This window comes from Zingiber officinale, chromosome 5A, assembly GCF_018446385.1.
Source record: "Zingiber officinale cultivar Zhangliang chromosome 5A, Zo_v1.1, whole genome shotgun sequence".
NCBI classification, from domain to species: domain Eukaryota; kingdom Viridiplantae; phylum Streptophyta; class Magnoliopsida; order Zingiberales; family Zingiberaceae; genus Zingiber; species Zingiber officinale.
Genome location: NC_055994.1, coordinates 127,538,012 through 127,564,424, shown reverse-complemented (window position 1 = coordinate 127,564,424; position 26,413 = coordinate 127,538,012). Strand labels below are relative to the sequence as shown.

The 26,413-nt window shown below is 41.7% G+C and overlaps 4 protein-coding genes across 9 annotated transcripts; all 4 read left to right on the top strand.

Moving 5' to 3' along the window:
* The first annotated feature begins 3,270 nt into the window (after positions 1–3,270).
* LOC121981686 lies at positions 3,271–6,375 on the top strand. Of its 3 annotated transcripts, none has more exons than XM_042534334.1 (2): positions 3,271–3,511; positions 3,877–6,375. In XM_042534334.1, the coding sequence occupies exon 2, from the start codon at positions 3,891–3,893 to the stop codon at positions 5,202–5,204; it is 1,314 nt and encodes a 437-aa protein (XP_042390268.1). In that variant the 5' UTR covers positions 3,271–3,511; positions 3,877–3,890; the 3' UTR covers positions 5,205–6,375. The 3 variants fall into 3 exon arrangements, with proteins under 3 accessions (XP_042390268.1, XP_042390269.1, XP_042390267.1); XM_042534335.1 differs by lacking the exon at positions 3,271–3,511 and adding an exon at positions 3,527–3,710; XM_042534333.1 differs by lacking the exon at positions 3,271–3,511 and having other exon boundaries at positions 3,731–5,252; positions 5,351–6,375.
* Positions 6,376–6,855: 480 nt separating this feature from the next.
* LOC121981685 (E3 ubiquitin ligase BIG BROTHER-related-like) lies at positions 6,856–12,999 on the top strand. 4 transcript variants are annotated; one of them, XM_042534332.1, is made up of 8 exons: positions 6,856–7,092; positions 7,817–9,090; positions 9,277–9,327; positions 9,401–9,499; positions 9,851–10,009; positions 10,428–11,184; positions 11,281–11,454; positions 11,886–12,999. In XM_042534332.1, the coding sequence occupies exons 2-6, from the start codon at positions 7,855–7,857 to the stop codon at positions 10,569–10,571; spliced, it is 1,689 nt and encodes a 562-aa protein (XP_042390266.1). In that variant the 5' UTR covers positions 6,856–7,092; positions 7,817–7,854; the 3' UTR covers positions 10,572–11,184; positions 11,281–11,454; positions 11,886–12,999. The 4 variants fall into 4 exon arrangements, with proteins under 4 accessions (XP_042390266.1, XP_042390265.1, XP_042390263.1 ...); XM_042534331.1 differs by having other exon boundaries at positions 7,812–9,090; XM_042534329.1 differs by having other exon boundaries at positions 6,856–7,211.
* LOC121979991 lies at positions 11,054–12,805 on the top strand. The gene is made up of 3 exons (XM_042531962.1): positions 11,054–11,184; positions 11,281–11,454; positions 12,565–12,805. The coding sequence occupies exons 1-3, from the start codon at positions 11,054–11,056 to the stop codon at positions 12,803–12,805; spliced, it is 546 nt and encodes a 181-aa protein (XP_042387896.1).
* An 883-nt stretch (positions 13,000–13,882) lies between the features above and the next one.
* On the top strand, positions 13,883–17,450 carry LOC121981684 (G-type lectin S-receptor-like serine/threonine-protein kinase SD2-5). Its single transcript, XM_042534328.1, has 8 exons — positions 13,883–14,073; positions 14,147–14,497; positions 15,228–15,291; positions 15,373–15,444; positions 15,520–15,618; positions 15,696–15,767; positions 15,946–16,525; positions 16,613–17,450. Exons 3-8 carry the CDS (start codon positions 15,246–15,248, stop codon positions 17,295–17,297), a joined length of 1,554 nt encoding a protein of 517 aa, XP_042390262.1. The 5' UTR covers positions 13,883–14,073; positions 14,147–14,497; positions 15,228–15,245; the 3' UTR covers positions 17,298–17,450.
* Positions 17,451–26,413: the final 8,963 nt, after the last annotated feature.

The window sequence follows — 26,413 nt, the reverse complement described above, 5'->3', positions numbered from 1 at the left end:
CGACGCTGACGTTGCTTGTTGCTCCAGTCGCTCAGCTTGCGCCTTCTGTTTCTGTTGCTCCACGAGCTTAGCTGCTCTTGCCTCGATTAGAGCATCGAGCTCCTCCTGGGAGAGCATCAAGGTGTGCGGTCGTCCAGCTTCGTCCATCTCTTCCGCTCGGATGCAGGTGCGTTCCCACAGACTGCGCCAATTTGATCCTGTCCGAACGCTGAGTCGATGGATGCTGGGCACGTGGCGCTCTTCCAACTGATGATGTGGATCTCTGAACGGCCGTATGGAGCTCCGGCGAACCTGCAAGGAAGTCGAGCCGGGAAGGGGTTCCCGACGACGACCCTCCGACGCTCAAGTCAGGCAAGAGGAAAATTATGAAGTGGCTCCAAAGATGAGAGATCACGTACCTCCGGCGAAGTCTGAGGGCTCTTATATAGAGCTGTGGGGAGGCTTATGCACACCTACCGAGGCGTACACATATCCTTTACCATACCTTAGTATGGGCTTACCAGAGGAGCATGCCTGACACCATACTGCTACAGTCCAAGCACCTCTCCGATGGGACAACATAACCTTTTGTCGTAGATTCTGTGTATGACTTGGTCGTTGAACATGCCTGTTGTCAGAAGATGTTCCCCAATGTCCCCTTGTCCTTGTCTCCTTTTTCCCCAAGCCGAGCGTCCATCCGCTTGGCAGACATCGGTCCGACCGGGCGTAGGTGTCGGTTCGACCGGGTGCTCGGCTGAGACAGTTCCTCCACAGCATTGATGCTTTACGCCTCGGCCGAGCGGGCTACCCGCTCAGCCCGGAGACCCTGTTCACCATGAGCGTCGGAAACCCGACTCCCCGTCAGGTTGTCTTTGATTCCGCCCGGACCCGTTCGGCCGGTTGACCCGACCCTTCTCCGATCGGATGGGTCTCATGCTGACCCTTTGACTTTTGACCTTCACGTGTCATTGGCTCCCCACAAAGGGGGTCCTCCGTCCTTACTACCGGATCAGTGCGCTTTAACTTTCTTGGATTAACAACCTCCTTGATTGTAATCAAGTAAATCTGTGAGACTCGTCTTTTTAGTTAATCTCTTATTTTGTTTATGCAGGTGTTTACTTTAATTAAGTTATAAGTCCGAGGAAGGTTTATTTTGCTTGATTTGTGCAGGGACTATTCACCTCTCCTCTAGCCGACCTCCGAGGGTCCTAACAAATATAATTTTGATATACTATTTATTTATATAATTATTATTATATTTTAAATTTCATATTAAAATTATTTTTTTATAATGAAAAGTTATATAAAATTAATAGAAAATATAGATAAAAAATGACAAACTTTATATAAATACATAATATGTATACAAAATTCTAAAATACAAATTAAATAAAAATATAAAATATTATTTAAAAGAATATAAATATAGTCATATGTGACCTATATAATATGTTCGTTGTTGGACACAAACAATCTGTTGCTTAAGATATACAGGGTAAGGCAGGCTACACCGTGTTGACAAAGCGGGCTGAGCGGTCGGGCAGACAGTTTGTGCAGGAAGATCAGCCGAGTGAGTAGAGCGACTGATCGGGATTTAAAGCCGAGCGGTCGAGTAGACTGACCGAACGATGTAGATAGGTCGGGCTATCAAAGAGATTGGCCGACCGGGCAGAGAAGTGGGTGAACTGATCGAGGCCTGCGAGTCGTAGTTTTCTTGAAACAGATTCGCCCATCTCCTGCTGTGCTTCGAGGCATACAAGGGTCGTCTGTTTCCCAGGATACAACGGTCGACCGTGAATCTGACCAAGCACTGGCGGATCAATGGCCAGAGTTAATGATCTTAATGGCAGTTCTGACCAAGCACTGGCGGATCAATGGCCAGAGTTAATGATCTTAATGGCAGTTCCGCATTCGTATACGCTAGTCGCACTCGCACACGAGTCAACTTGGTTCAATACAATCCTGATCCTGGATTTGCACCCCTTGCACACCCACGCATGAGAGAGAGCATCTTCCCATGCATTTGTTCACATCCTTAATGTATATGAATCAATATAAACCAACAAAAATACCTTGAAACTTCCAATATGGGACTAAAGTCTCATTCACAATGGAGTCTCTTTCCTCTTCCATTTTTTCTCCATTCACTTATTCAACATTCGTTCCCAAAGGATTAGGACATCTTTTGAGACATTTCTTTGTTCTCCATTTACGAAGAGGATTTGGCGCTGTCAACCCTAATTCCTCCGGAAGGCCAATCTTCTTTTCCTTCTTTTTCTTCCGCATGATAGTCGGATCAACGAGCTCTACACAAAGAATAATGACAATTCCGCTGTATTCAGGTTCTTCATAATTACAGTATTTCGTATTTAATTATTATGCAAATTAAGTTTACTGATGAAACTAGATCCTCTTCTAGATGTTTTCTTTGTTTGAGTTCTCATCTGTTCTTAGAATTCATATGGTTAAGAGAAAACTCTAATTTCTTTTTGGGTCTCCACCTAACCTATTATCAAAGTTCACTGTTTGTCATTCCCATTATTCATTTGTTCTTTCGTCTGTTAGTATCGAAATATCTACGTCGAGAGCCCTTCATAACTCGATTATTGACGTTTTTCTCTTCTAATTCTTCTTTTGACATGTAGGATCTATCGCGACATCATGTTTCTCATGCGTATAGTGTTCTCACGGTCAACCTCGAGGTTATCTAACTAGCGGGTCATCTTTCCCACTTTCTGACATCAACTGTGTATAGAGTATCGACCTAAAAACAGCTTGTTCTCATCGATTGAAGTTAACCTGTACATAGATTATAAATTTCTGACTTTGGATCATAGAGTTGGGCGGCGCTGCAAACCTGCAACTCTCCTTGAAATAATCACAACTATTATTCAATTATGTAATAGCTTATGGGAAGAGGATGAGACGGAATACAATTCATTGACAAACATCGACCAAGAAAATTATTCTGCAGCTCTAACAAAAGGAATCAAAGAATCATCTGTTGCTACGCCACACTTTCATCTCGAGAGCTGTCAATGATGGCTTTACTTATAACAGATCGATGCATGCATCATCATCACTCTGCTTTCGACACCGACAAAGGAGTGGCTTGGTTCAGCTCTGGCTCGCTTCTCACTCATGAACTCATTGAAGTGTTGGGTCCACGCCATTATTAACTGACAAGGTGATAATGCATCAAGTTGAGTTTCTTTGTTGTTCAAAGGAACAGTAAGGAACGATTAGTTTATTTTTGTTTTAATGAGTTGAAGCGTATGCATCGTGAGCAAAATTACACATTGATCAAGATTTCGTAGTTGACAAACTCATCAAATAAATAACTCTAAAGTTGACCTGGTCTGAGCTCGTCGATCGTTGGACACCCGACTTTCTCTCTGCCTCCCTCAAGTTAAAATGGGCAACGACTGCTGGCCTTCGTCTTCCTACCTTCCGCTTCAATTCTCGCCTCGGCGAGAGTAGGCGTCACGCTCACTTTTGCTTCGAGGATCATGCATCGATTGCTTTTCTCCAGGTGCAACGTTTCTTACCGAAGATTTATTCGCTAGATTTTTATTTCCTCTGATGGTTCCAATCATACTTCTCTTTATTGCATATTCCTTTGTGTTATGAACAACGTTAGGTTAATGGATTTTGTGACAAAAAAAAAAAAAAGGAGATTTAGTTGCAGAGGCAAATCAGTAGATTGAAGTCATGGATCCTAACTTCGTCAGGTTGGAGAGAGTATTTTGTTTTTTTTTAATTGTCGTCGTTTTCGTTGCTTTTTAGTCGTTTTAAAAATTATTTTAAGTGACTTATTTCTTACGGAAAGTTTTGGATTATCTAATCCTTCCTTGCAAATCCAACTAAGTTTGTAATTGATTTCCGATCCTTTAGCAGTTAAGTTGGCTGGCATGGCTTCCTCCAGATCAAGCACTCTCCTGAACGACAAGACCACGTCAATCTCTTCATCCTATACCAGTTCCGATGAGCTTCGCCGGCGGAGGGCCGCCAAAACCTCGGTCTCGGGTTCGCCTCAGCGGGAGACTAATCCGTTGCAGCACAAGCCGATAGTTCGATCCACCAGCGACAGCGCCGCAAAAGTTAGCGGATCCACGCCACTGCAAACACACAGCGCCACCGCCAATAAATCGCGTTCGCCAGGAATCGCAAGAAAGTCGGCGGAGAAACCTTCATCGCCGTCCAGCTCTCCTTTGAAATCATCTTCGACGGCGAGCGCTACTGCCAGAGAAAGGACGCCGAGGCCTTCTTCCTCCAGTGTTTCGCGGATTGCAGCGTCTTCAAAGCCGGCGAGCGTATCGGAGAAAACAACGAGAGCTCTAAAAGCCAGAGTCGGAGGGGCTCTATCATCTGCCAAGGCTCGGAATCCGGCGAGTAGCGTCGTCTCCAACAAAAAGAAGCTCAGTACTTCGGAGGCCGACGCCGACCGAAGGGCATTAAGTGAGGATCCATCAGTTACAAATGACAAAGATTATTTTGTTGTTACTTCCCTGGAAGGCCATGTTTCCGGCGAGAACAATCACATCGCAGGAACGGAAGCGGAATCAATTGAAGCCAAGGAAGAAACACTCGCTGAGACTAATAAAGCCGCCGAGGAAGACGATACTAACCTAGAATCTCAACCAGAAGATCAGCACGATTCACCAGAGCACGAGCTCGATGGGAATATCGATCACGATGGAAACAGACTGCCTGAGATTGCCAACGAGCACCTCTCTGAGGAGCCACCGTCTGTTGGGATCATCGAATCACCTCGTGAAGAACCATGCGAGGTTGCAAAGGTAGAAGCTGAAACAGAGGGCGCGAATTTAGTGATGCCTGACCCATGCGCAGGCGATGCCATGCCAGAGAACAGAGAAGATGATGCAGATGAGGAGAATAGTTTCGACAAGTCTCCGGCGGCAGAGTCAACGGTGGAGAAGATTTCCGTCAGGAAAGCTCGGCAGAGTAAAGCTCCAGCACCGGCGCCGGCTGAACCTTGGACGGCGACGTTAGTTGAGAACGGAGGGGAGACGTCGCCGACGGTGAGGGTGTTTAAGAAGCCGACTCTGTTGTTGGCGAAGAAGGAGGAGAAAGTGAGCAACGACGTGATCGAGGAGACGAGGAGCAAGCTGTTGGAGAAGAAGAAGAGCAAGGTGAGGGCTTTGGTGGGAGCATTCGAGACGGTCATATCGTTGCAGGACGAGAGTCAACCTGGTAAAAACTAAAAACCAGGCGACCAACTCCAGCAAAGAATCAACCGAGTTGACTTAGAGGTCAGGGATTGAGCTTTTCATCTTTTCCGTGCGTATTTCCTTGTTTTTTCTTCCTCCTTCCTTCCTTCTTCACTTTTTAAAATGTGATTGACGAACAGTTTCGTGTGCTGCACAATCAATGGAGTTTGTTTGCCGATTGGACAATAAATGTGGGTAGTGTGTGGCTTGAGATATGCTTCTAGGCCTTGAGTACGGCCAGAATGGCCTGCCGGCCGGCCGGCCAGCCGCCTGGGCCAGCCTTAGCTCATCTGGGAATCTGTTTTCGTAGCGATTCGAACGATCCTCGCTGACTCCATCCATAGCGTCACCTGCTCAGCATCTCGCGGCGCAGGCGAGAAGACAAGCGCAAAAGACGTGGGAAAGCATAAAATAAATCTCGTCCCACGCCTCCCACGCGTCCGCGCCGGTGGTCACGAGCCCCTCGATGCGGCCATCCATGACTCCGGGAGCCCAAGACATCCGCGACCGGCACGTCATCATTAAAAAAACACAGATCGGAAAGACGCGCGAGAGCGCCAGGCACGCACCGCCTGTGACATCGCATTTGCCCTCTCCGAAACCGCGGTATAAAATGCACACTGGGACGCGCGGCGCGAGGCGACGTGTTGCCTTCTCGGGCTGCCACCCGCGCGCCGTTTCCTCCCCTTAAGCACCTTCCTCGTCGGGCTCGTCACTGCTCCATCGCCCGCCTCGCGCATGGCGTGGTGGCGCCGCCGCGTGGTGGCGCCCGTCAAGAGAGCGCTCGTCGCCGTCGCCGCCCGAATCAAACCCCGAAAGCATGCAGGAAGAGACATGCTGATCAAGCTCAACGACGAGGTGCGGACCTGCGGGTACGATGACGTGAAGGTGATGTGGGACATACTGCAGCGGTCGGAGGCGGAGCTCGCGGCCGGAGCTCCGAGGAGCACCCGGTGCTCCGCATCGTCGTCGTGCCGTGGTTGGTGGTTGCCCCGGACATCGCCGGCGGGCGTAAACCGATCGAGAGATCAAACCGGTGGCGATCGCAGTACTGTAATTGTATATCCAATTCCCAGTTAAACAAGAATAAGATCTCATTATGTGAGAATAATTAGTTCGTGTAAATCCTGATTAATCGTGTACAGAGAACTCGATCTTTCTGCAACAGATATGCCTATAATCATCTTCTTTCCTTCAATGATTGAAAACTCTAACTCAATATTCAACCATCCTTATCTTTTAATGATCCCCATTAGAAATTTGATAATGATCCACCCAAATTTGTGCACTGAAATAATGTTGTTGGATGTTTGGCGTGGCTTTAAAAGTTAAAAAACAATGCAAATAAATGCAAAATGGTCCTCAGGAGCATTTTTTTTTGTACTCTTATGCGATAAGGATTTCCTTCAAGTCTACACGTTGCAGCAGTGTGCGGCATAATCAAGAGATTAGGTCGACCGTGGAGGTGGTGGATGGGGCCAGAGGGAAGATGAGGTTCAAAAAAACTGCAATTGGTTTAAAAAAATGAAAAATGAAATTTTAGAATGCATGTTCTTTAAAATTTGTATAAAAAATAGGAAAAAATTATTTATATTTATTTTTGTTGGCATTTGTTCTTGGAAATGTTACTAAAACAATGCAATATTTCCTCGTGATTCGTGAGCGATGAATTGGGTGAGATGGTATTAAATGCAGCGGATCATTCTGGGCTGTGGTTTTGTCTGCGGACGCCTTTCCTTCTTTAGCCGCTCCTCGGTTGCGTGATCCAACCACTGCCATCTCACCTTCGTCGTCCGCTCCGCTTTCGCTGTTGTCGCCTCGTCCTTCTCCTCCATGGACCTTCGCTGATGGAGTGATGGGGCATTAAATCCGCGCGGCTCTGGTACCATTCAGAAGGCGCTTCTTTCATCGCCTCTATCTTCAATCCTCTCTCTCTCTCTCTCTCTCTCTCTCTCTCTCTTCATTCCACTGCGGAATTTTAGCGCGGGCTTCGCGGCTAAGGTATGGAATGGGAGAAAGGGAAGAGCTTCAATGTTTTTGTTGATCCCAATGGGGCTTGGGATCTGTTTGGCCTCATAATTTCATTTTCCTTTTTTTTGGGGGGCTGAAAGATCCATTCTTTTTGCATATTCATGTCAAAGTTTGATTGCAGATTAGAAAAAAAAAAGTTGAAAATTTTTGTTCCTTTGATCTTTTGGCTTTTGCCGAACAGTTCGGCTTTTCCCTAAATGCTTAGATCTTCCACTGTATGAACTTTGACTCTTAGGTTTCGGTGTTCAATTTTTGATTGCAGATTAAAGATGTTGCATTGAGACTTGTGTTTTTCTTGTTTATCATGTGCCCTATCCAATTTTTATTTCCCTATACCATACAATTGTATTTCAGATTCATACTGTATCGACATTGGTTCCTTGCAATTCATATTGCAGAGTGAGGGATTTTTCTAACTTCTAGCAGAAGCATTTAGTTGCTGATCTTAGGTTCCTTTAGGAGTCGGCATGCTTTTCGTTCCTTTTTTTTTTGTCAAACAAAATGCACTTCCTCTCTTAAATTATATTGGATTTGGACGTAGTCATTCTAACACGTTTGAAATATATGTAGAACAGGTCTTCATATTTGTTGATCGCTACAATTTTGATTTCAAATGGGCGAAAATTTTGGCAAGAAAGCTGCCAGAGAACAGATCTTTTCAAATGGGGATCAAAATGATGATCAAAATATTAATCATAGCTGCAATGTCAGATATAACAGCAATAGAGGTTCTCAAGTCGGCTTCCAAGGAAGATATACATATGCAAGAGCTCCTGTGAATTATGGTGGGAGTAAAGCAATTGCTGGAAGCTCTTCTAGTTCATCTTCTACATCTAGTAGATGCTCTAAGTTCTTCCGGGAACAGCAGAATCAAACAATTCCAAGGGGATCAACTGTTGAACAAAATGGCAGGCAGGGGAAGATTGAAGATTTGATCAAGGTTGACAGGCAGGTTTCTCTGGAGAATCTAGATTCTAGAACAGAAAGGAGGATGGACAATTCAGAAGACACTCTCACAATCACAGAACACACTGAACCTTCAATCTTACAGAATATTTATACAGATATAAATGAGTCAAGAATTGACACATCAGTTCAACCGCATAATCAATTTTACTTCATAAATCGAGATTCTTCAAGTTCCAGCATCAAAGATACAGCTACCGAATATAGGAACTTTAACCCGGCAACTAGAAACAATTCTGAAAGATTGGGCTCTGGGACAGAGAGATGGGGCCTTAAAGGTATAAGTTGCACATCGATATCTGATGTTCTTCCTTCAGCTTGTACCTCCTCTCATGTCCCACAAAATAGGAGGGTTGATACAGTAAGAAAGAGACCATCCGATGCAGAAATTTCAGCTGCAAGAAGCAAGGGCATAACTGCATCTTCCAGTGGAACATATGTAGTTTCCAATGATAATGGTGCTGGCTCAAGTTCATATCGACGGGATCATTTAACACATAACCGAACATCAAGAATTGCTAGAAACATACCGACAGCCAGGGATGATTCATTTCCAGTTAGAATTCGGAGGGGTTATAGCGAAGAAAGTCAAATGAGGTTACCTGTGCATGGTGATGAAAGTGCTTTCCCATTGCGTGAGTCCTTTGTCTACCCCCGTTACACGTGGTCTCAATTTTCAGTACCTGAAGTACAACCTGAAAGTTCATCAAGATCATCACACGCTTTGCATAGTCCTTATAGGCGGCCAGATTTAAGCAATCAGGCTTCTCAAATTAGATTCATGCCTCATCTAGAAGATAACACTGGTGGAATGCTCGTCAGTTCTTTGAGTTTGGGGGATAGAGATGACTACAGACGCTTAGGCATGGGTGCTGTTGCTGAGGTTCTCTTCATACCATTTGACTAAAAACCTAAAAGTTGTCATACTAATTGCATAATAGTAGTCTCCATAATTTATTTAAACATAAACAGACAATTGGATTACTTTAAGTCTTACTATTTCATTCAATTGTTCATGACTGGACATTTGAACTAAGCACTCAAACTAAAGGATAATTTTTCTCTTCAGGTTCTTTTGGCACTTGAACGAGCTGAACAAGATGATGCATTGACATATGAGGTTGTAAATCTGTGTTCTCATAACCTTGCATTCTAATTTCACTATCTGAATGAGGTTCTCTCTGTCTCTGCAGCAATTATTGTTGTTGGAGACGAGCTTGCTCTTTAGTGGGCTTAACTTCAGTGATAGGCATAGAGACATGAGGATGGATATTGATAATATGTCCTATGAGGTATCACCTTTCCATGATGTTCTTTAGGTTGTTGATTTCTAGGGATTTTTTTCCCTTTTGGTTTGGGATAGAAATTATGCCTCATAGTGACCTTCAGTACTTCCATATGCCAGTCAATGTTCTCCTACATGTTTGAAAGGACAATATATTTTTTTTGAGGTCAAAGCAATGCAGCTGTTTGAGATGGGTTGATAGTAAAAAGGAAAAACTGCTCTCTATATTGTACTTGTCAAACAAAGAAATTGATCATTTTGATTGTGAAAATTTCAATACGATTTCCAATCTGAGTTCTCTTGTTTATTTAGCTCAGAGGCTTAATTTTCCTTCTTTTTTTTTAAAAAAAAATATCAGGAATTGCTAGCGCTGGAGGAAAGAATGGGCACGGTAAGCACCGCCCTATCGGAAGAGCAATTGTTAAGATGCCTCAAGAGAAGCATATACACAACCAACCATGTGGCCTGTGGAATCACCTTCTGTGGGGATGAAGATATGAGATGCAGCATATGCCAGGTACTCTGCTGGTGAACTCTCTCCAGGAAATAATGTAGTCTGGTAACTTATTGTCAATTGATTATGCTTCTCATGGGATAAGTTTTAAATGTTTTATTGCCCCCTCATACATTTTAAAGTGCAAAGGACGACGTGGGGAAGATGTACCATCTACGGGTATAATTATCAATTTAGTTTGTTCAGTTGTAATAATAACCTTGCATGTTCTTGATGCATTATCGATAAATCATTGGAAAGTCAGTGATTTTATGGACCAGTGTTTCAGTCATCCCTGATACTTGCAACTTGAAATGACTGTTGTTAGAGTTAATATTTCTATGTTGCGAGTCAAAGTCCATTCACAATTCTCTACACCAAACTCATTTGCATCAGTACTTGTTTTGTTTCCATTGATGACGATTTGTTATTTTCCATTCAGGAAGAGTATGTCGGCGAAGATGAAGTAGGTGAGTTGCCATGCGACCACCGTTACCATACTGCATGCATCGAGCAATGGCTTCGGCAGAAGAACTGGTGCCCTGTCTGCAAATCATCTGCCTTTCCAGAACATAAAACTGGCTGAAATCATTTGCCAATCTTTCGTGAAAACAGACTTTTCCCTGTAATAAATCCAGATTTCCTCTTTAGTGGCTCTTATATTCTTAAATGTGCACTGGAATTGTTAAGCTTGTGTGGAACATTTCATATGAAGCAGCTCTCTTTCCCTGTAATAAACAAGCCCATCTAAAGAAGCAATGACAATCACTTTTAAAATGATCCAACACTGAAGAAAAAGCAAGTCAATCTTTTGTTCCCAAAAACAAAAGAGGAGGAGAATTTTGTTGTATTCATCTAAAATTTTAGATATTTCCAAGGAACTATTATTTGTGCTCACAAAAATTAATAAGGGTTAGAATAATGGAGAATCCTGCCTCATGAAACTTCTAGTACCCACTGCGCTTGTGCCAAGTGGCTGCTTCTCCATCTTTACAATGATAACAAAGCCTCTTGCGTTATCAGTGTAGCATACAGAGCCCCCAACCGAAGCAAGCGATAATAAGCAGCATGGCTTTGATCTCCTCGACGCGTTCTTTCCTCACTGGAAGCCCTCTTTCGCCCTTCCCCAAGCACAAGAAGGCGCTACACAGGGCGCCTCTGGTGGCCTGCAGGTGCTCCGTCGACGATGGCTCATCAAGGTTCGATTTTTAGTGACAGATTTTATGGTTCGTCCTCGTCGTTGTTTTCCAGATTGGTTGTGAATGTTACTCTACCTTTTTCTACTTATTGGGCAGTGGGAAAAGTGAGGCGAAATTGGCCAAACTGGCGATGGTCACATTGGCAGCTGGGATGCTGGCTCTTGGTAGTGTGGATCCGGCGGCGGCTGCGAAGTCCGGCGGCAGAGTTGGCGGCCAGGCCTTCCGATCTGCGGCTCCTAGGGTTTCCGGCCCGCGGATTAACAACTCAAGGTAATCGAAGCAACTGATTAGTAAATCAACTAAATAATTGCTTTCTCATTGGGGATCCCTCGGTTTAATTGTTTATTTGCTTTGACGAAATTGCAACCTGTACCCTAGCAAAGAAGCCATTAGACCTCCATTCTTTCTTGGCACTAGTATTTGCTGCCTTAAGTAGATCCATGGCTATTTTTTTTTTTTTTGATCGCCTATTGAAAGTTGTTTGAATTGTTTGGCTGAAAAGTGTCTGGAATTGTAGTTTTGGGTGGTCGATTGGGTGTGTTCTCTATCTTCCAGTTTGCTAAATTTAGGCCATGAACTGCTCGCATCTCCAGTTCATGTTCGGCTGTTCTAACATCAATGATCAATGTGTAATTAGCTCCTTTTTGAAGGCAGATTGAGGGCTTCCAGCAATTTTATTTCTATACTAAATTGGTTTACAGTGAACTGCGTTTGCATGGAGCTAGGGAGATGAACTTGTTTACATATGAAATGAGAGAAAAAGGAGAATTATAAAAGACCCGGTGAAAGTGACTGCTAAAGCTAGTTTTAGAAGAGCAACTAGATGTGGTTCATGAAGAGCTATCTAGAAGAGGTAGGATGTCAAGTAGCATCAAAGATCCTGAGATTCTCCACTGATTCTGAGAAGCCGTGTAGATAAGCTTTATTCTGTGAATTGGCAACTGCTTGAATTTTCTCCTTGCCACTCCAGAACAACCACAACGACAATAACTAGGGGGATCCATGCTCGTTATTTCCTGGTCAAGTGGTTCAGATCAGAAATTGATGTTTTTTTTTTTTTTGAGAATTAGAGTGGAAACAAGGACAAATGTCCCCGTAGGTTGTCCACTGTTTGCATACCATTTGGCTAGATCATTATTTCCTCATTATCAATAAGAATTCATTTGCTCGTTTCAAACTTAGTTAGATAGCAGATCTGTATTCTTTCCCTATCAAAAAGTTTTAATACGCGATCATTTCTCTAAGTAGCATGTGCCTCAGTCTGTTGATACAAATGTCGGCACAAATTTTGTTGTAGAATGGACATCATCTTTGGTACCAACAGAATGATACTTCCATTCAAGGATCCGAAATGATTCTGACCATGATGATGCCGTGCAGGACAAACATCTACGTCAATCCCCCAATCGCCCCGCCACTTTTTGGCGGGTATGGCTATGGTGCACCGTTCTACGGTGGATGGGGTTGGTCACCATTCACATTCTTCGCGCCAGGGCCGGGCATCGCAGTAGGCGTGGGTGGCGGCTTTGATGTTTTTGTTACATTTCTAGTGCTTGGTGCCATTGCAACTGTGATCCGAAGGGTTTTTGGGAGCAAGGATTATGAAGATGATGACTATTGATGTATCTTCCAAGTGGTGTTAGTAAATATATGCAGGGAAAAAAATTGCTTTAATGGTGCCATAATTTTGGGGAATGTAATTGTTGTATAGCAGATCTTTATATTGAGTAACTTCTTGTGATGTAAGCAATAAGCCCATGCAATCTTTATATTGATATGCACGGGAATTCTACAACAAATTATTTTGAAAATTTACTTTCTCAATTTTTGTCATCCCTTTGAAACACAAGGGATTGATTTTTTTTTCGAACTTGTTTTTGTCGTTTCTTCTTATTTTTACTCGTTTTTCCTAGCGATGATAAATTTCCCAAGTTCGGATTTCTATGGGAAAAGTTGAAAGGGGATGGTTTGGGGATTTTTTTTAATTCGAATTGGGGTATTTTTTAAAGGATTCGGATTGAGGTTCCCTAGGGTGATTAGTTCGGTCTTATAAAATTTTTTTATCGGACATTTGAGTAAATTGAAAAGGGTGCACGATAGGTAGTCCAGACGTCCAATATTTTTTGATGGCGCTTTTTATTTGGAGAAATTTTTTTATAAATACGTCATATTTGAGATTAAATTATGAATATCTAAATGATAATATAGATATCCTATCATGATAAAACATCTCCATCAGATATTATAAATATACATTTTACTTTAAATTTTACATTTTATTTAAAAAAAAATTACTTGTATCAGATACTCTATTAGTTCCCTAAATTTAGATTCTATGAACAGTAATTCTTTAAATTTAGGGAATGAAAATACTACTCTAAATATTAAATGAATAATAAAAAAAATATAGAGGAGAAAGAAATAATAATAAATAAATAAAGATATAGTAAATTATAGAGTAGGTGGTATATCATGCATTGAAAAGAAAAAATATTCTCTAAATTTAATAAAGTTGATTATTTATTTTAAATTTTAGAGATATCATTAGGGAAATTGATATGGATGTCCTAATAATTCTGAAAATTAAGATGGGGATATAATTTGAGGAGAGAGATGAGATGATAAATCCGTTCCATCCCATTGCAAGTATTTCAATAACACCGATTTCCGTGGTCCACTTGTTTGAATAATTATCGTTTACCTTGACTTACGTTTCCATTTTGCTTTTCTCATCCCTGTTAGTCTGGCAGATCAGTTCGATCAGTCATGAAACCACTTCCGCCCTTCCAAATCTTTATGGGAATCGTCTCCCGTAAGAAGCATCGATCTCTGGCAGATCAGTTGTCTGCTTGTCAATTATCGCACTCACGACGGAACAGGTCCTAGCCTGTAAGAAACAGTGCCTCTCCTTCCTTTAATCTCTCACTCCTTCCATACTAATACTCACGCTTATTACTTGCAGTTGCCAGAGTATACATGCGGCGAACCGAGCTTGTAGTCGTGAGCTTGCGACAGGGTGAGCTGACAGGTGACCACGCTGCCAGTAGCCGCCGGCCTCATGCTAGCGGCCGGCAAAGTTATCAGCGCACGATTGGCGACTTGAAATGCTGCCAGCCACGTGCTAGCGGCCGGAAACACTGCGAGCCACTTGCTGGCGGGCGAATACATCACCAACCACCGGAGATCAAGGAAAAGAGGAAAAACAATTAGGGAAGGAGATTAGCTAGAGAAAATCGCTGCCAAAAAGAAGAAACGTGTGCACGAGAAACGAAGGGCACGCATGTCCTAATAATTTCGGAATTCCCGACGGAAGGTAGCTCATTTTTTCTGTAAATTAATATAATTACCGATGGAAATTAAATTTTATCTGTAATACCAAAAAATACACTGACAGAATAATATTTCGTCGATAAATCTAATAAATCTTGTAGTATAATCTTTATTTTAACAGGAATTACCCAAAGAACACACAGAGTTAGGAATTGATTAAAAGATACATCGTACTTTGATAATTATCAAAGGACACACTCACTCACTCAGATCATATGCTTTCTGCCAAATCTTACTTGTTACTCTCTTTCCTCTCTCATTTACATATAACTTTTCTCTCTATTTTCTTTCCTCCCATTAAATTTTTTATTCTTTTCTCCTTTACATATCCTATGAAAGTTTAATCCGGGATACATATGGAAAATCTGAAATAAGTAATAAAGAATATTTTAAAATTTTTTGTAATCTCATAAATCCATAGGACCGACATGCGACATTATTTAGATTTTTGAAAATTTACACCCATCTAATGATTGAGTGAGAGAAACGCATGTATATATATGACGTGGAAACATTGGTTATCATGAAAGGATCAGGCCACGTGGGACCTGATTTACTCAGATCAAGCCCAACAACAACACGGACTTCTGTGCTATCCTTTACTTTGACTTACGTTTCCGTGTTGAATATTTATCTATCGTTTACTTTGACTTGCGTTTCCGTTTTGATCCCGATACTCGTAGCCTCTCCATTTGTTTTCTCATCCCTTGCAGATCAGTTCGATCAGAGTCATGAAACCACCTACGCCCTTCCAAATCTTTGTAGCAATCGTCACCGGTAAGAAACATCGATCTCGGGCCTTCTCTTCACTTAGTTCACTTTTTCCGCTGATAGAATCCCACGCTTGATCTTGCCCAGGAGCTACAGCCATCTGCTTGCCAATCATCGCACTCACGACGTATCAGGTCCCAGCCTTTAACATAACCACCTGTAAGAAACAGTGCCTCTCCTTCCTTTAATCTCTCACTCCTTCAAAATGCTAATACTCACATTTATTACTTGCAGTTGCCATAGTTCTCTGTGTGTTATTGGTTGAATTAATATGGCTCTACAGACAGTCGAGCAAACAACTTCGGCCCCACATGACTGCCGTAATCATCGCCAGTAAGAATTGTGATGTTTGCTTTATATATATAAAAGCAATACTGACGAATCAAATTATACTGTGCTTGTTCTTCCAGTAGTTGTAGTTTTCTCTGGGCTAACTCTTGGCGTGGTAATATGGAGGATCCCTCTCGCCATCCCCACTATCGGTAAACAATATCAATCGACCCCTTATAATATTTGTTTGTTAAACGCAAAATATTTTACTTGTATCAATACCAATAAAAGAATTCTATTGTCACGATCGACCCTACTAATAAAAATGTTTAATCAGATTAAATCAATTTTAATTATCTCACGTCTATGCCTGGGTTGATTATTCTGCAGTGGCTATGGTTCTGTTCGTGGTGTTCACTGTGGTTACAGCCATTACCAGGTGGTTCCCCAGAAGAAAGTATCAGTATCTAACCAATTTCGACACGAAACCACGATCAGTTGCCAGAAGAGCACTCCTCAATAAGCCGACGAGGACGACAATAATACCACGAACAGTTGCTAGAAGAGCACTCCCCGATGAGCCGATTAGGACGACGACGATAGAGAATTTTCTTAACAAGTTAGCCGAAGAAAGGCCCATCCGGTTTTTGCCTCAGCAGCTCGCAGAGTTCACGCAAAATTTCACAGTCAAATTGGGGTCTGGCGCGTTCGGATCAGTCTATAAAGGCGAGCTCCCCGACCAAAAACCCATCGCAGTCAAAGTCCTCGTCGGAATCATGGACAAGAGAATGGAGGAGCAGTTCATGGCGGAAGTGGGCACCATCGCCGGCACCCAACACATCAACCTCGTCCGTCTATACGGCTTCTGCTACGACGACACCCTGATCGCGCAGGTGTATGAGTTCATGGAGAACGGCTCCCTCGACAAGTTCTTGTTCAACGAGGACGACGTCGACACGTTACAAGAAAAGTGAGTTTTAATGGTAAAATTTTATCATTAAATGTATAATTACTATTAATAATTTTATCAACCATTTTCCTTTTTATGATATTGCAGTGATCGCAAGGTGATAGAGTTCGGAAGGCTGAATGAGATCGCCATCGGCGCGGCGAAAGGAATCCGGTACCTGCACGAGGAGTGCCAGCGGCGGATCATCCACTACGACATCAAGCCGGGTAACATCCTCCTCGACGCCAACTTCAACCCGAAAGTGGCGGACTTCGGGTTGGCCAAGCTGATGGGCAGGGAGTACACCCACATGAGCATGACCGGAATGAGGGGCACGCCGGGGTACGCGGCGCCGGAGATGTGGTTGCCTTATTCTCCGGTCACCTACAAGTGCGACGTCTACAGCTTCGGGATGCTACTGTTTGAGATGGTGGGGAGGAGGAAGAACTTCGATTGCCGCGCGGTGGAGAGCGAGAAGAAATGGTTTCCCAAGCTGGTGTACAAGCAATGGGACAGTGGAATGCTGGGAGAGGTCATGGCGGCTTGTGGGATTGAGCAGAAGGCGGAGAGGGAGAGAGCGGTGAGGATGTGCAAGGTGGCGCTGTGGTGCGTCCAGTACAGCGCGGAGGCGAGGCCGTCGATGAGCAAGGTGCTGCAGATGCTGGAGGGAGAGATTGAGATCGAGCCACCGCCGAATCCTTTCACGGGCTTGTATGTTTCAGACGTGCCTGATAGTCATTGGAGTGGAGGAAACACTAATAGTAATGACCTTCAAAGTGTACTGCCAGTTTGAAGCTAGTCCTGGTTTTCTTCTTCTTTTATGAAACTGATAATGTTTGAGGTTCGGCGGTTCTAAGATTTCTGCTGTAAGTAGATTTGCCTATTCTTGAAGAGAATACTGTGCAATATAATATCAATCAGAACCAATTACGCACTTTTGTCATCATTCTCGTCGTCTCTGACTTGACAAATCATTCCTACTTGAAACTACCATTGCTGCTTAATAGAAAAGCATCATTTTCGAATAATGTGGTCAAACAGTAGGCCTTGTTTTGGAGTCTGCTCTCTGGATGTTGGTTAAGGGATTTGGAGTGAAAGTGGAATATGTCATAAGAAATCTTTAAAAGAAACACAATTTTAGATGTGTTATTACTAACGGAAGTTTTTAGATTGAAGATCTACCCTAGCAAAGAAGCCATTAGACCTCCATTCTTTCTTGGCACTAGTATTTGCTGCCTTATGTCGATCCATGGCTTTTTTTAAAAATTTTTTTTTTGATTGCCTATTGAAAGTTGGTTGAATTGTTTGGCTGAAAAGTGTCTGGAACAGTAGTTTTGAGTCGAGAACTTACTCTTACTGTTAAAAAACTTTGTGTATTTCTGATTTTTTTTTATTGCCTGTTGCCCATTGTCATTTGGCAAAGATCATTGTTTCCTCGTTATCAGTAACTAAGAATTCATTTGCTCATTTCAAACTTAGATATCAGATCTGTATTCTCTCCCTAGCAATAAGTCCCACTATCATTTCTGTAAGTATACACTTTTTCTGTGTCCACAGATGTTACTTTATGTCCCTCAGCCTGTTGATATTAATATCGACACTAATTTTGTTGTAGAATGGACATCATCTTTGTTACCAACAGAATGATACTTCAACTCAAGGATCCAAAATGATCCTGACCATGATGTTGTGTAGGCATTGATGGAGCCCGAATGGTTGATCTACTCGGGATGATCCTGATCAAAAATAAAAGGCCTCGGATTGCCTTCCTTTCTCCTATAGCAAATCTATGAACAGATCCTTCTCATTGTCATCCGGCCCCTCGGGCTAAAGCCCAGGTAAGTTGCAACGTGGCTTCGCCCTTGTGTGCAGGACAAACATATATCTATGTCAATCCCCCAATCCACGCCACTTTTTGGAAAGATGGCTATAGTGCACCATTCTACAGTGGATGGGGTTGGTTGACAGTCACATTCTTCACACTAGGGTAGGACATTGTAGTAGGGGTGGGTGGTGGCTATGATGTTTTTGTTGCGTTTCTAGTGCCGAAGGGTTTTTGGGAGCAAGGATTATGAAACTGACTACTATCGTAGAACTGTCTTATGCAATTTGAGAGGGAAGTAAATCACGAGAAGTTTCACTAGTGGGCATCTGCATTAGGGTCAAGTGATCCGCGATACATTTCACATACACTGGAAAATGAAGATTGTTGAAATTGGAAAGTATTTTGGTAGAGCTCTTGAGGAGAAATAGATAGTTTTTCTTGATTCTTAAACTTTTGATTACAAAGCCTTTATATAGACTTGAAAGAAACTTAGGGGGCAAGTAACCTAGCAACTTAGGGGGCAAGTAACCTTAGAAACTTAGGGGGCAAGTAACCTTAGTGATGAGTAAACTTAAGTGATAACACATTAACTTTAACACTCCCCCTTAATGTGTTGTCGGATTCCAAGTTTGGCTCGGAGCTGTTGAAATCTTTCTCTCGGAAGTGCTTTTGTGAAGATGTCAGATAATTGCTCCTCAGATCGACAGAACTCAAGTTGAATTTCTTTATCTTCAATTGCCTGTCGAATGAAATGATGCTTGAGTGCTATATGTCGAGTTCGGTTGTGGTGAACTGGGTTCTTAGCCATAGCGATTGCAGATTTGTTGTCGCAGTGTAGCACGGTTCCTTCAATCTGATGGTGACCGAGATCAGCCAAGATTTTTCGAAGCCAAATTGCTTGTGAAGTGGCTACTGATGCTGAGATGTACTCGGCTTCCGCAGATGATTGTGCAACACTTTGTTGTTTCTTGGATACCCATGAGAATATTGCTGAACCAAAGGAGAAACAGTACCCCGAAGTGCTTTTCATGTCATCTAAGGATCCACCAAGATCACTGTCACAATATCCGACAAGATTAAGTGCGTGATTCTTCTGAAAGCTTAGACCGAGGTCAGTTGTCCCTTGAACATATCGTAAGACCCGCTTTGCTGCACCGAGATGAAAATGGCTCGGACTCTGCATAAATCTTGAAAGTAGACTTGCAGCATACATGAGATCAGGTCTAGTTGCTGTGAGATATAACAAATTACCAATGAGGCTACGGTAATAAGTGACATCCGCTGCTTTTCCTCCATCTTCCTTTTTCAATTTCTCCCCCATAATGAGTGGTGTAGAGACAGGATTGCATCCCAGCATGTTGAATTTCTTCAGAATCTTTTCTGCATATATCTTTTGGCAGATAAAGATTGTCTCTTCTTCTTGGTAGATCTCCATGCCCAAGAAATGTCGAAGTAGACCCATATCGCTCATTTCATACTTTTGAGCCATGTCATCTTTGAACTCTTCGATCATCTTCTCGTTGCTTCCAGTGAAAATTAGGTCATCAACATAAAGAGTGACTATAAGAACATCATTACCTTGCTGCTTGACATACAAAGTTGGTTCACTCTTGCTCTTTTCGAATTTTGTTCGGTTGAAATAGTTGTCGATCTCACTGTACCAAGCGCGAGGAGATTGTTTAAGTCCATATAGCGCTTTCTTAAGTTTGTAGACTTTCTCTTCTTTTCCTTTGATGATGAAACCCTGAGGTTGATCTACATACACTTCTTCCTTCAATTCACCATTGAGAAATGCTGACTTGACATCAAGCTGATAAAGTTTCCACCCTTTGCTGGCGGCGAATGCAATTATAGCTCGGATTGTGTCTAGCCGAGCTACTGGGGCAAACGTCTCCCCGTAGTCAATTCCAGGCTGTTGAGAATATCCTTTGGCCACAAGTCTTGCTTTGTGTTTTTGAATGGATCCGTCTGGGTTGTGCTTTACTTTGTAGATCCATTTAACACCTATAACTTCTTTGTCTCTTGGTTTATCGACGAGCTGCCATGTCTGATTTTTTTCAATTACACGAACTTCCTCCTCCATCGCTTTTTTCCATGGTTCTTCTTTGATTGATTCAGCAAAGTTCTCAGGCTCAATTGAGCAATAATTGCATGTAGCATATATATCGCTCAATGATCTGTACCTTTTTGGAGTTGCGCTTGGGGATGAGGAGTTTGATGAAGTTGGATCAGTTGAGCTTTCTTCGTTGGGTTGAGATGAGCTTGAATCTGGTGTGCTTGGCTCAATTTCATCTTCTTTGTCAGTACTGATCAGAATGTCTTTCTTTTCAACTTTGTTTTCTTCCCAATTCCATAAAGCATTTTCATCAACTTGAACATCTCGGCTAATAATAACTTGACCCAGCTGTAGGTTAAATAGTCTATAACCTTTGCTCATGGTGCTGTAGCCGACAAAAATACATCTTTCGCTAGATTCATCAAGTTTGCTTCGTTTCTGTTTTGGAATTTGAGAATAGCAAATGCTTCCGAATACCTTGAGATGGTTCACCGATGGTCTTCTACCACTCCATGCTTCAAACGGAGTCTTGTTTGGTATGGCTGTGGTTGGGCATCGATTAGATAAATAAACGGCTGTGTAGACTGCTTCAGCCCAGAAGATTTTGGGTAAACCTTTCTCGTGCATCATTGATTTTGCCATTTCAACGATTGTCTGGTTTTTCCTCTCGGTAACACCATTTTGTTGAGGGGTGTACCTTACCGTTAGTTGCCTTTCTACTCCTTCATCTTCACAAAAATTGTGAAATTCTTTAGAAGTGTATTCTTTGCCTCTGTCACTTCTTAAGGTTTTGATGAAGCATCCACTCTGTTTTTCGACGAGACTCTTAAACTTCTTGAATATTATGAATACTTCGGACTTCTGCCTCATGAAATAGACCCAAGTCATACGAGTGTGATCGTCGATGAAAAGAATGAAATACCTATTCTGAGCATGAGAAAGGGTGTCCATCGGCCCGCAGACGTCGGTGTGGATAAGTTCCAACTTTTCTTTAGCTCTCCATGATACTCCTTTTGGGAAAGGTAATCGATGTTGCTTTCAAAACGCGCATCCTTCGCATACATGTTGCTTTCCTTCTATGTGAGGAAGTCCTTGCACCATACTCTTGCCAGATAACTCTTTGAGGCTTTGTAAATTGAGATGACCGAGTCGTCGATGCCATAAGGTTGATGTCAGGTAGTCCGAGGTAGAAGCTTGATGAGCTTTTAGGTCGGCATAATTGATGTTGAGAGCGAAGCTTCGATTGACCATTTTGATCTTTGTGAACACCTTTGACTTATCTCTCCTGTCAAATATAACACATTCATTGTTATCGAAGCAGAGCTTGTACCCATTTTCCACCAATTGTCCGAGGCTGAGTAAATTTTGACTCAAGCTCGGCACACACAAGACATTGTTGATGCAACTCGGTCCTTCCTTCGTCTCGATGGCGATTTTCCCAAGTCCTTTTGACTTTGTTTGCTCTCTGTTTCCAAACTGAACAGGAGCATTGATGCTAATGTCGAGTTCAGAGAAAATTTCTGAGATCGGCGTCATATGGTTGCTACATCCGCTGTCCAGCAACCATTTTCCTTGCTCCTTGTTGGTGGCCGTGTGACATACATAGAATGTTCCATGTGTCTCCTCAGCTGTTTGATTTTCTCCAACCTGATTTGCCTGATAAGTGTTCCTATTTCGGCAATCTTTGGCGAGGTGACCAAATCGATTGCATATTTTGCATCTCGATTGACCTTTGAACCAACAGTCCTTCTCGGAGTGATTTGGCTTATTGCAATTGCTGCAATTCGATGAGTTGTCTTTTCCTTTTCCTTTTGAGATACGTCCACCTCGTCCTCTTGATTTCCATCCAAATCGTGATTGGCCTTCTCGTTCGTTGTTACCAATTTTGAGCTTTGATTGGAATGCACCCTCTATTGGCTTCTCAGAATGTCTGGACAATCTTTGCTCGAACGATTTTAGGGACGCCATCACTTCTTGAACGGTGAGTGTTGTTAGGTCCTTTGTTTCTTCAATGACGGCAATAATGGGATCATATTTCTCAGGAAGACAGATGAGAATTTTGCGTACCAGCCTTTGATCTGTAATATCTTCACCATGAGATTTCATTATATTGACCAGATCAAAGATTCTGGTTGAGAATTCCATGAGTGTTTCTTTCTCCTGCATCTTGGCATTTTCGAAATCCTTGAGTAGTGATTGGAGCTTAATCGCTCTTACTTTCACATCTCCTTGAAATTCGCTCTGCAAGATCTCCCACGCATCTTTAGCCGTGTTGGCTCGCATGATTCTGGGAAATATAGCCTTAGTGACTGCTCTTTGAAGGATTGAGAGAGCACTTGCGTCGGCTTGTCGAGACTTCTCTAATTTCTTCATACCGGCCTCATTGAGGGCAGTGGCCTCCTCGGGCTCTTGTACTCCATTCTCCACAATCTCCCATTGGTTAAGAGATCGAAAGATGGTCTTCATCTTCACGTACCAGAAATCATAGTCTTCGCCATTAAACTCTGGAATGAGATGGTTGATGTTTGTTAAACTCGAGCTGGCCATGGATTTGGATTGGTAGAACCTGGACGCTCTGATACCAACTGTTGAAATTGGAAAGTATTTTGGTAGAGCTCTTGAGGAGAAATAGATAGTTTTTCTTGATTCTTAAACTTTTGATTACAAAGCCTTTATATAGACTTGAAAGAAACTTAGGGGGCAAGTAACCTAGCAACTTAGGGGGCAAGTAACCTTAGAAACTTAGGGGGCAAGTAACCTTAGTGATGAGTAAACTTAAGTGATAACACATTAACTTTAACAAAGATGACTACTATTAACAGTAAAAGTGAAATCGTCACTTCGGTGGCCCCTCCAGGGTGACCACCCAATATCTGGAGGGAGGTAAATTACTGAGGGCGTCGCTAACAATAATAGCGCATACAAGCAGAGGTTGAGGTAATTAACCGGGCATTCTGTACTCGTTAAGAATAGACTAAGGCCTATTGTAGCAACACCCTTGCATGAACCAATTACGCCAGCTCGTGGGCACTATGAAGATGACAATGTTGGTGCAGGGTGCACCAGAATCAAATCTAAGTTTTGATGTTGTCAAAGGTTCAAGTTAAGTCTTGTTGTGATCTAATAAGTTGACTAAGTGTGTAGGCTGTTTACTCAACCAGGAAAGCCCTAGTCGCGACTAGGCAGGAAAGACATAGCAAATCGTGGAAGCCAGGTTGAAAGACCAAGTGGGTCGAGAGGATTCAACACTTGGTAGGGAAGTTCGATAGGTTTGGAGGACAGAAGATCAAGGGAAAGTCCTGAGTGGCCGATCCAATGCTAAGCGGTAAAGTCCAAATAGGTCTGGAGGACCATGTTTGACAGATAGATTGAGGTAAGCAACTGGAGGAGCGATAGTGAGGTCGTGTTCCGGAAGGGAACAAACCCTAGGTCGTTGATCCAACTGAAGAAACCAGGAAGGTTTCCAAGTTGAGATCAAGACAGTGTTACTCCCAATTACTACTCATGTATCTTACTATTACTATGCTAACTGTTTTATAGGAGCTTTCATTCTAACTTTGTGTCGTAGGAATCGAAGTTTATCGATCGATCGAACATCAGGATCGGTCGATCGAACCAAGTTGATTCAAATCAGAGAGCAATCGAAACAGAGTTGACTGATCGATCGATTGAACACATGGATCGGTCGACCGAACCAAGTAGACGTGGTACAGATTAGATCGAGTTGAGACGAAGATGGAAGCCAGACTAATCGGTTGACTGAACTAGAGGATCGGTCGATCGAACAATCATTGCATTAAAGGCGCATTAATGAAGAACCTCGATGAACTAGGAAAGTGCACCATTCGGTCGATCGAACAAGTCGATCGAACAAGGTGATCGGTCGACCGAACCATTAAATATCATCAATGCCCGAAGATCAAATCTTAGCGAAAAAGGAAGAGAGCTGGTTCAGTCAACCGAACTCAAGGATCGGTAGACCGAACGTTGACATTCTTATAAAAAGGAGCTCGAGGTCTGAGACTAAAAATGATTTAAGACAATCTATTCTTCTGTTCATCCTATGAAAAGCTTCTATTTGTCTACGCTTCAATTTGACAAGCAAGCTACTCCATTCAGAAGAATTGATCGAGTTTCATCTTCTACATATTGAGACTAAAAGGTATATCTTTTTAAAGCTTGTATTGTTTTAATTTCTAAAAGATAATAGTTTGTTACTATCTTACATTCTCCATATTATACGCACTACTTCTTTCTAGAGGTTTTTCGGAAAGAAGAGTTTTAATAAATTGTCCAATGGTGCGATCAATGATCGCAGATCTTGGAGTAGGAGTCGACCTATGCTCCGAATCAAGTAACCAATTTGTGTCATCTGTGTTGCTTTCATTTTTGCTGCTTATTCTAATTTGTTTTAGAATCAAAAGAAAAGTTTTTAGCATGCAATATGCATCCCCTCTCTATCGCATTCTTCGATCTTTCAATTGGTATCAGAGTCTGGGAGCTCTGAAAATACTGTGAGCATGGTGTGAGAAGACTATGACCACATTGGACATGATATAAGAGAATCAGGCCCACGTTAGGCCTGATTTGCTTAGATCATGCCCATGTTGGGCCTAATTCTTTGAGATCAGGCCCAACGTAGTCCTAGGCTTCCCACATCATGCGCATAGTGTTCCAAGATTTGATACCATATTTATTTTCCTTTCACTCAACCCTATCAGATGAGTGCAAGTTTGTATAAATCCAATTGCTTAGGTTAATCAGTGAGTTTCGGTTAAAATCCACTGATTGACTTAGAGTACTCAAATTACATCCATGTTTGGTCATATTGATTTATGAGATTATAAGGAGTCTAAAGATATCTCCATTATTTATTTCAAACTCCCCATGGTATTTCAGTATTATGGTAATTTTCAGTTTGAATAGTTGGGTATGATCTCTTAGAGATCACCAATATGAATCTGATTTATTCAAATCAGGCTCACATCGGGCTCCTTAACATCCTGTTTGGAAATAACTTAAGTAATGAAATTGAATTGAATTCCATTATGAATTGAATTACATAAGGAATTGAATTCAATTCTCATGTTTGGAATGAATTACAACTTAAGTTATGGAATTCTTATGTTTTATCATTTTATCCTTCTCTCTTTTTTCTTTTCTTTTTTTACAAAGAAGAGAGAATGAGGGCACAATGGACATAATATAGAGAATTGAATTCCCTATCTAAATCACACATAAAGAGGTGTGATTTACTTTTGCCCTGTTTGATGAAATTAGAATTGAATTTCATATCAATTCTTAGTTAAAAAATCATTTCAAAACATGAAATTCAATTCTAATTTTAAAAGAAATTAAATTTTATATCATTTCAAACAGACTGTAAAGGTGTTACAGGATTAAACTTGTATGGGATACATTAAGGAAAAAAAAAACAAAGGAAAGTTTAACAGTTGAAAGAGAAGAGAGGGAGGAAATGCGAAGGGTGAGAAAGGTAAATGAGATGGAAAAAATAATAAAAAGTCAAATTTGATGAGGAAATAGAATGAAAAGACTAGATAAATTAGTACACCTTTTCTAATGATTAACTTTTGATAGACGATCAATTGTCATGCTTTTTGGCCCTTTCTGTTATATTAATATGCACGAGAATTTTACAACAGATGATTTAGAAAATTTAGAGGTTTACACGTTTTTTATTTTTAGAAAAATATATATTTTTTTAAAAAAAGTGATTTTTAGGTATTCTTTATTTTTCTAAAAAATATTATCTATTTTTTTAGAAAATAAATATAAAAAATACAAAGCAAATATTATTTTTTAAAAATATATATTTTTTAAAAAATAAAAATAAAAAACGCGTAAACCAGCACCCTTACTTTCTCAATTTGTGCTATCCCTCTGAAATACAAGGGATCGACTTTTTCCAGAAATTTGTTTTTGTCGTTTCTTTTTATTTTCACTCAGTTTTTTTTCCTTTGGAAATGCAAGTATTTCAATAACAGGAACTTATGTGCTCCACGTGCTT

Bases quoted from the DNA above. Each gene is read 5' to 3' on its own strand.
- LOC121981686 (XM_042534334.1), top strand. From the start codon at position 3,891: ATGGCTTCCTCCAGATCAAGCACTCTCCTGAACGACAAGACCACGTCA.
- LOC121981685 (XM_042534332.1), top strand. From the start codon at position 7,855: ATGGGCGAAAATTTTGGCAAGAAAGCTGCCAGAGAACAGATCTTTTCA. The intron at 9,500-9,850 runs GTATCACCTTTC...AAAAAATATCAG, and splicing joins TTGATAATATGTCCTATGAG to GAATTGCTAGCGCTGGAGGA. The intron at 10,010-10,427 runs GTACTCTGCTGG...TTTTCCATTCAG, and splicing joins TGAGATGCAGCATATGCCAG to GAAGAGTATGTCGGCGAAGA.
- LOC121979991 (XM_042531962.1), top strand. From the start codon at position 11,054: ATGGCTTTGATCTCCTCGACGCGTTCTTTCCTCACTGGAAGCCCTCTT. The intron at 11,185-11,280 runs GTTCGATTTTTA...CTTATTGGGCAG, and splicing joins GTCGACGATGGCTCATCAAG to TGGGAAAAGTGAGGCGAAAT. The intron at 11,455-12,564 runs GTAATCGAAGCA...GATGCCGTGCAG, and splicing joins CCGCGGATTAACAACTCAAG to GACAAACATCTACGTCAATC.
- LOC121981684 (XM_042534328.1), top strand. From the start codon at position 15,246: ATGAAACCACCTACGCCCTTCCAAATCTTTGTAGCAATCGTCACCG. The intron at 15,445-15,519 runs GTAAGAAACAGT...TATTACTTGCAG, and splicing joins AGCCTTTAACATAACCACCT to TTGCCATAGTTCTCTGTGTG. The intron at 15,768-15,945 runs GTAAACAATATC...ATTATTCTGCAG, and splicing joins TCTCGCCATCCCCACTATCG to TGGCTATGGTTCTGTTCGTG.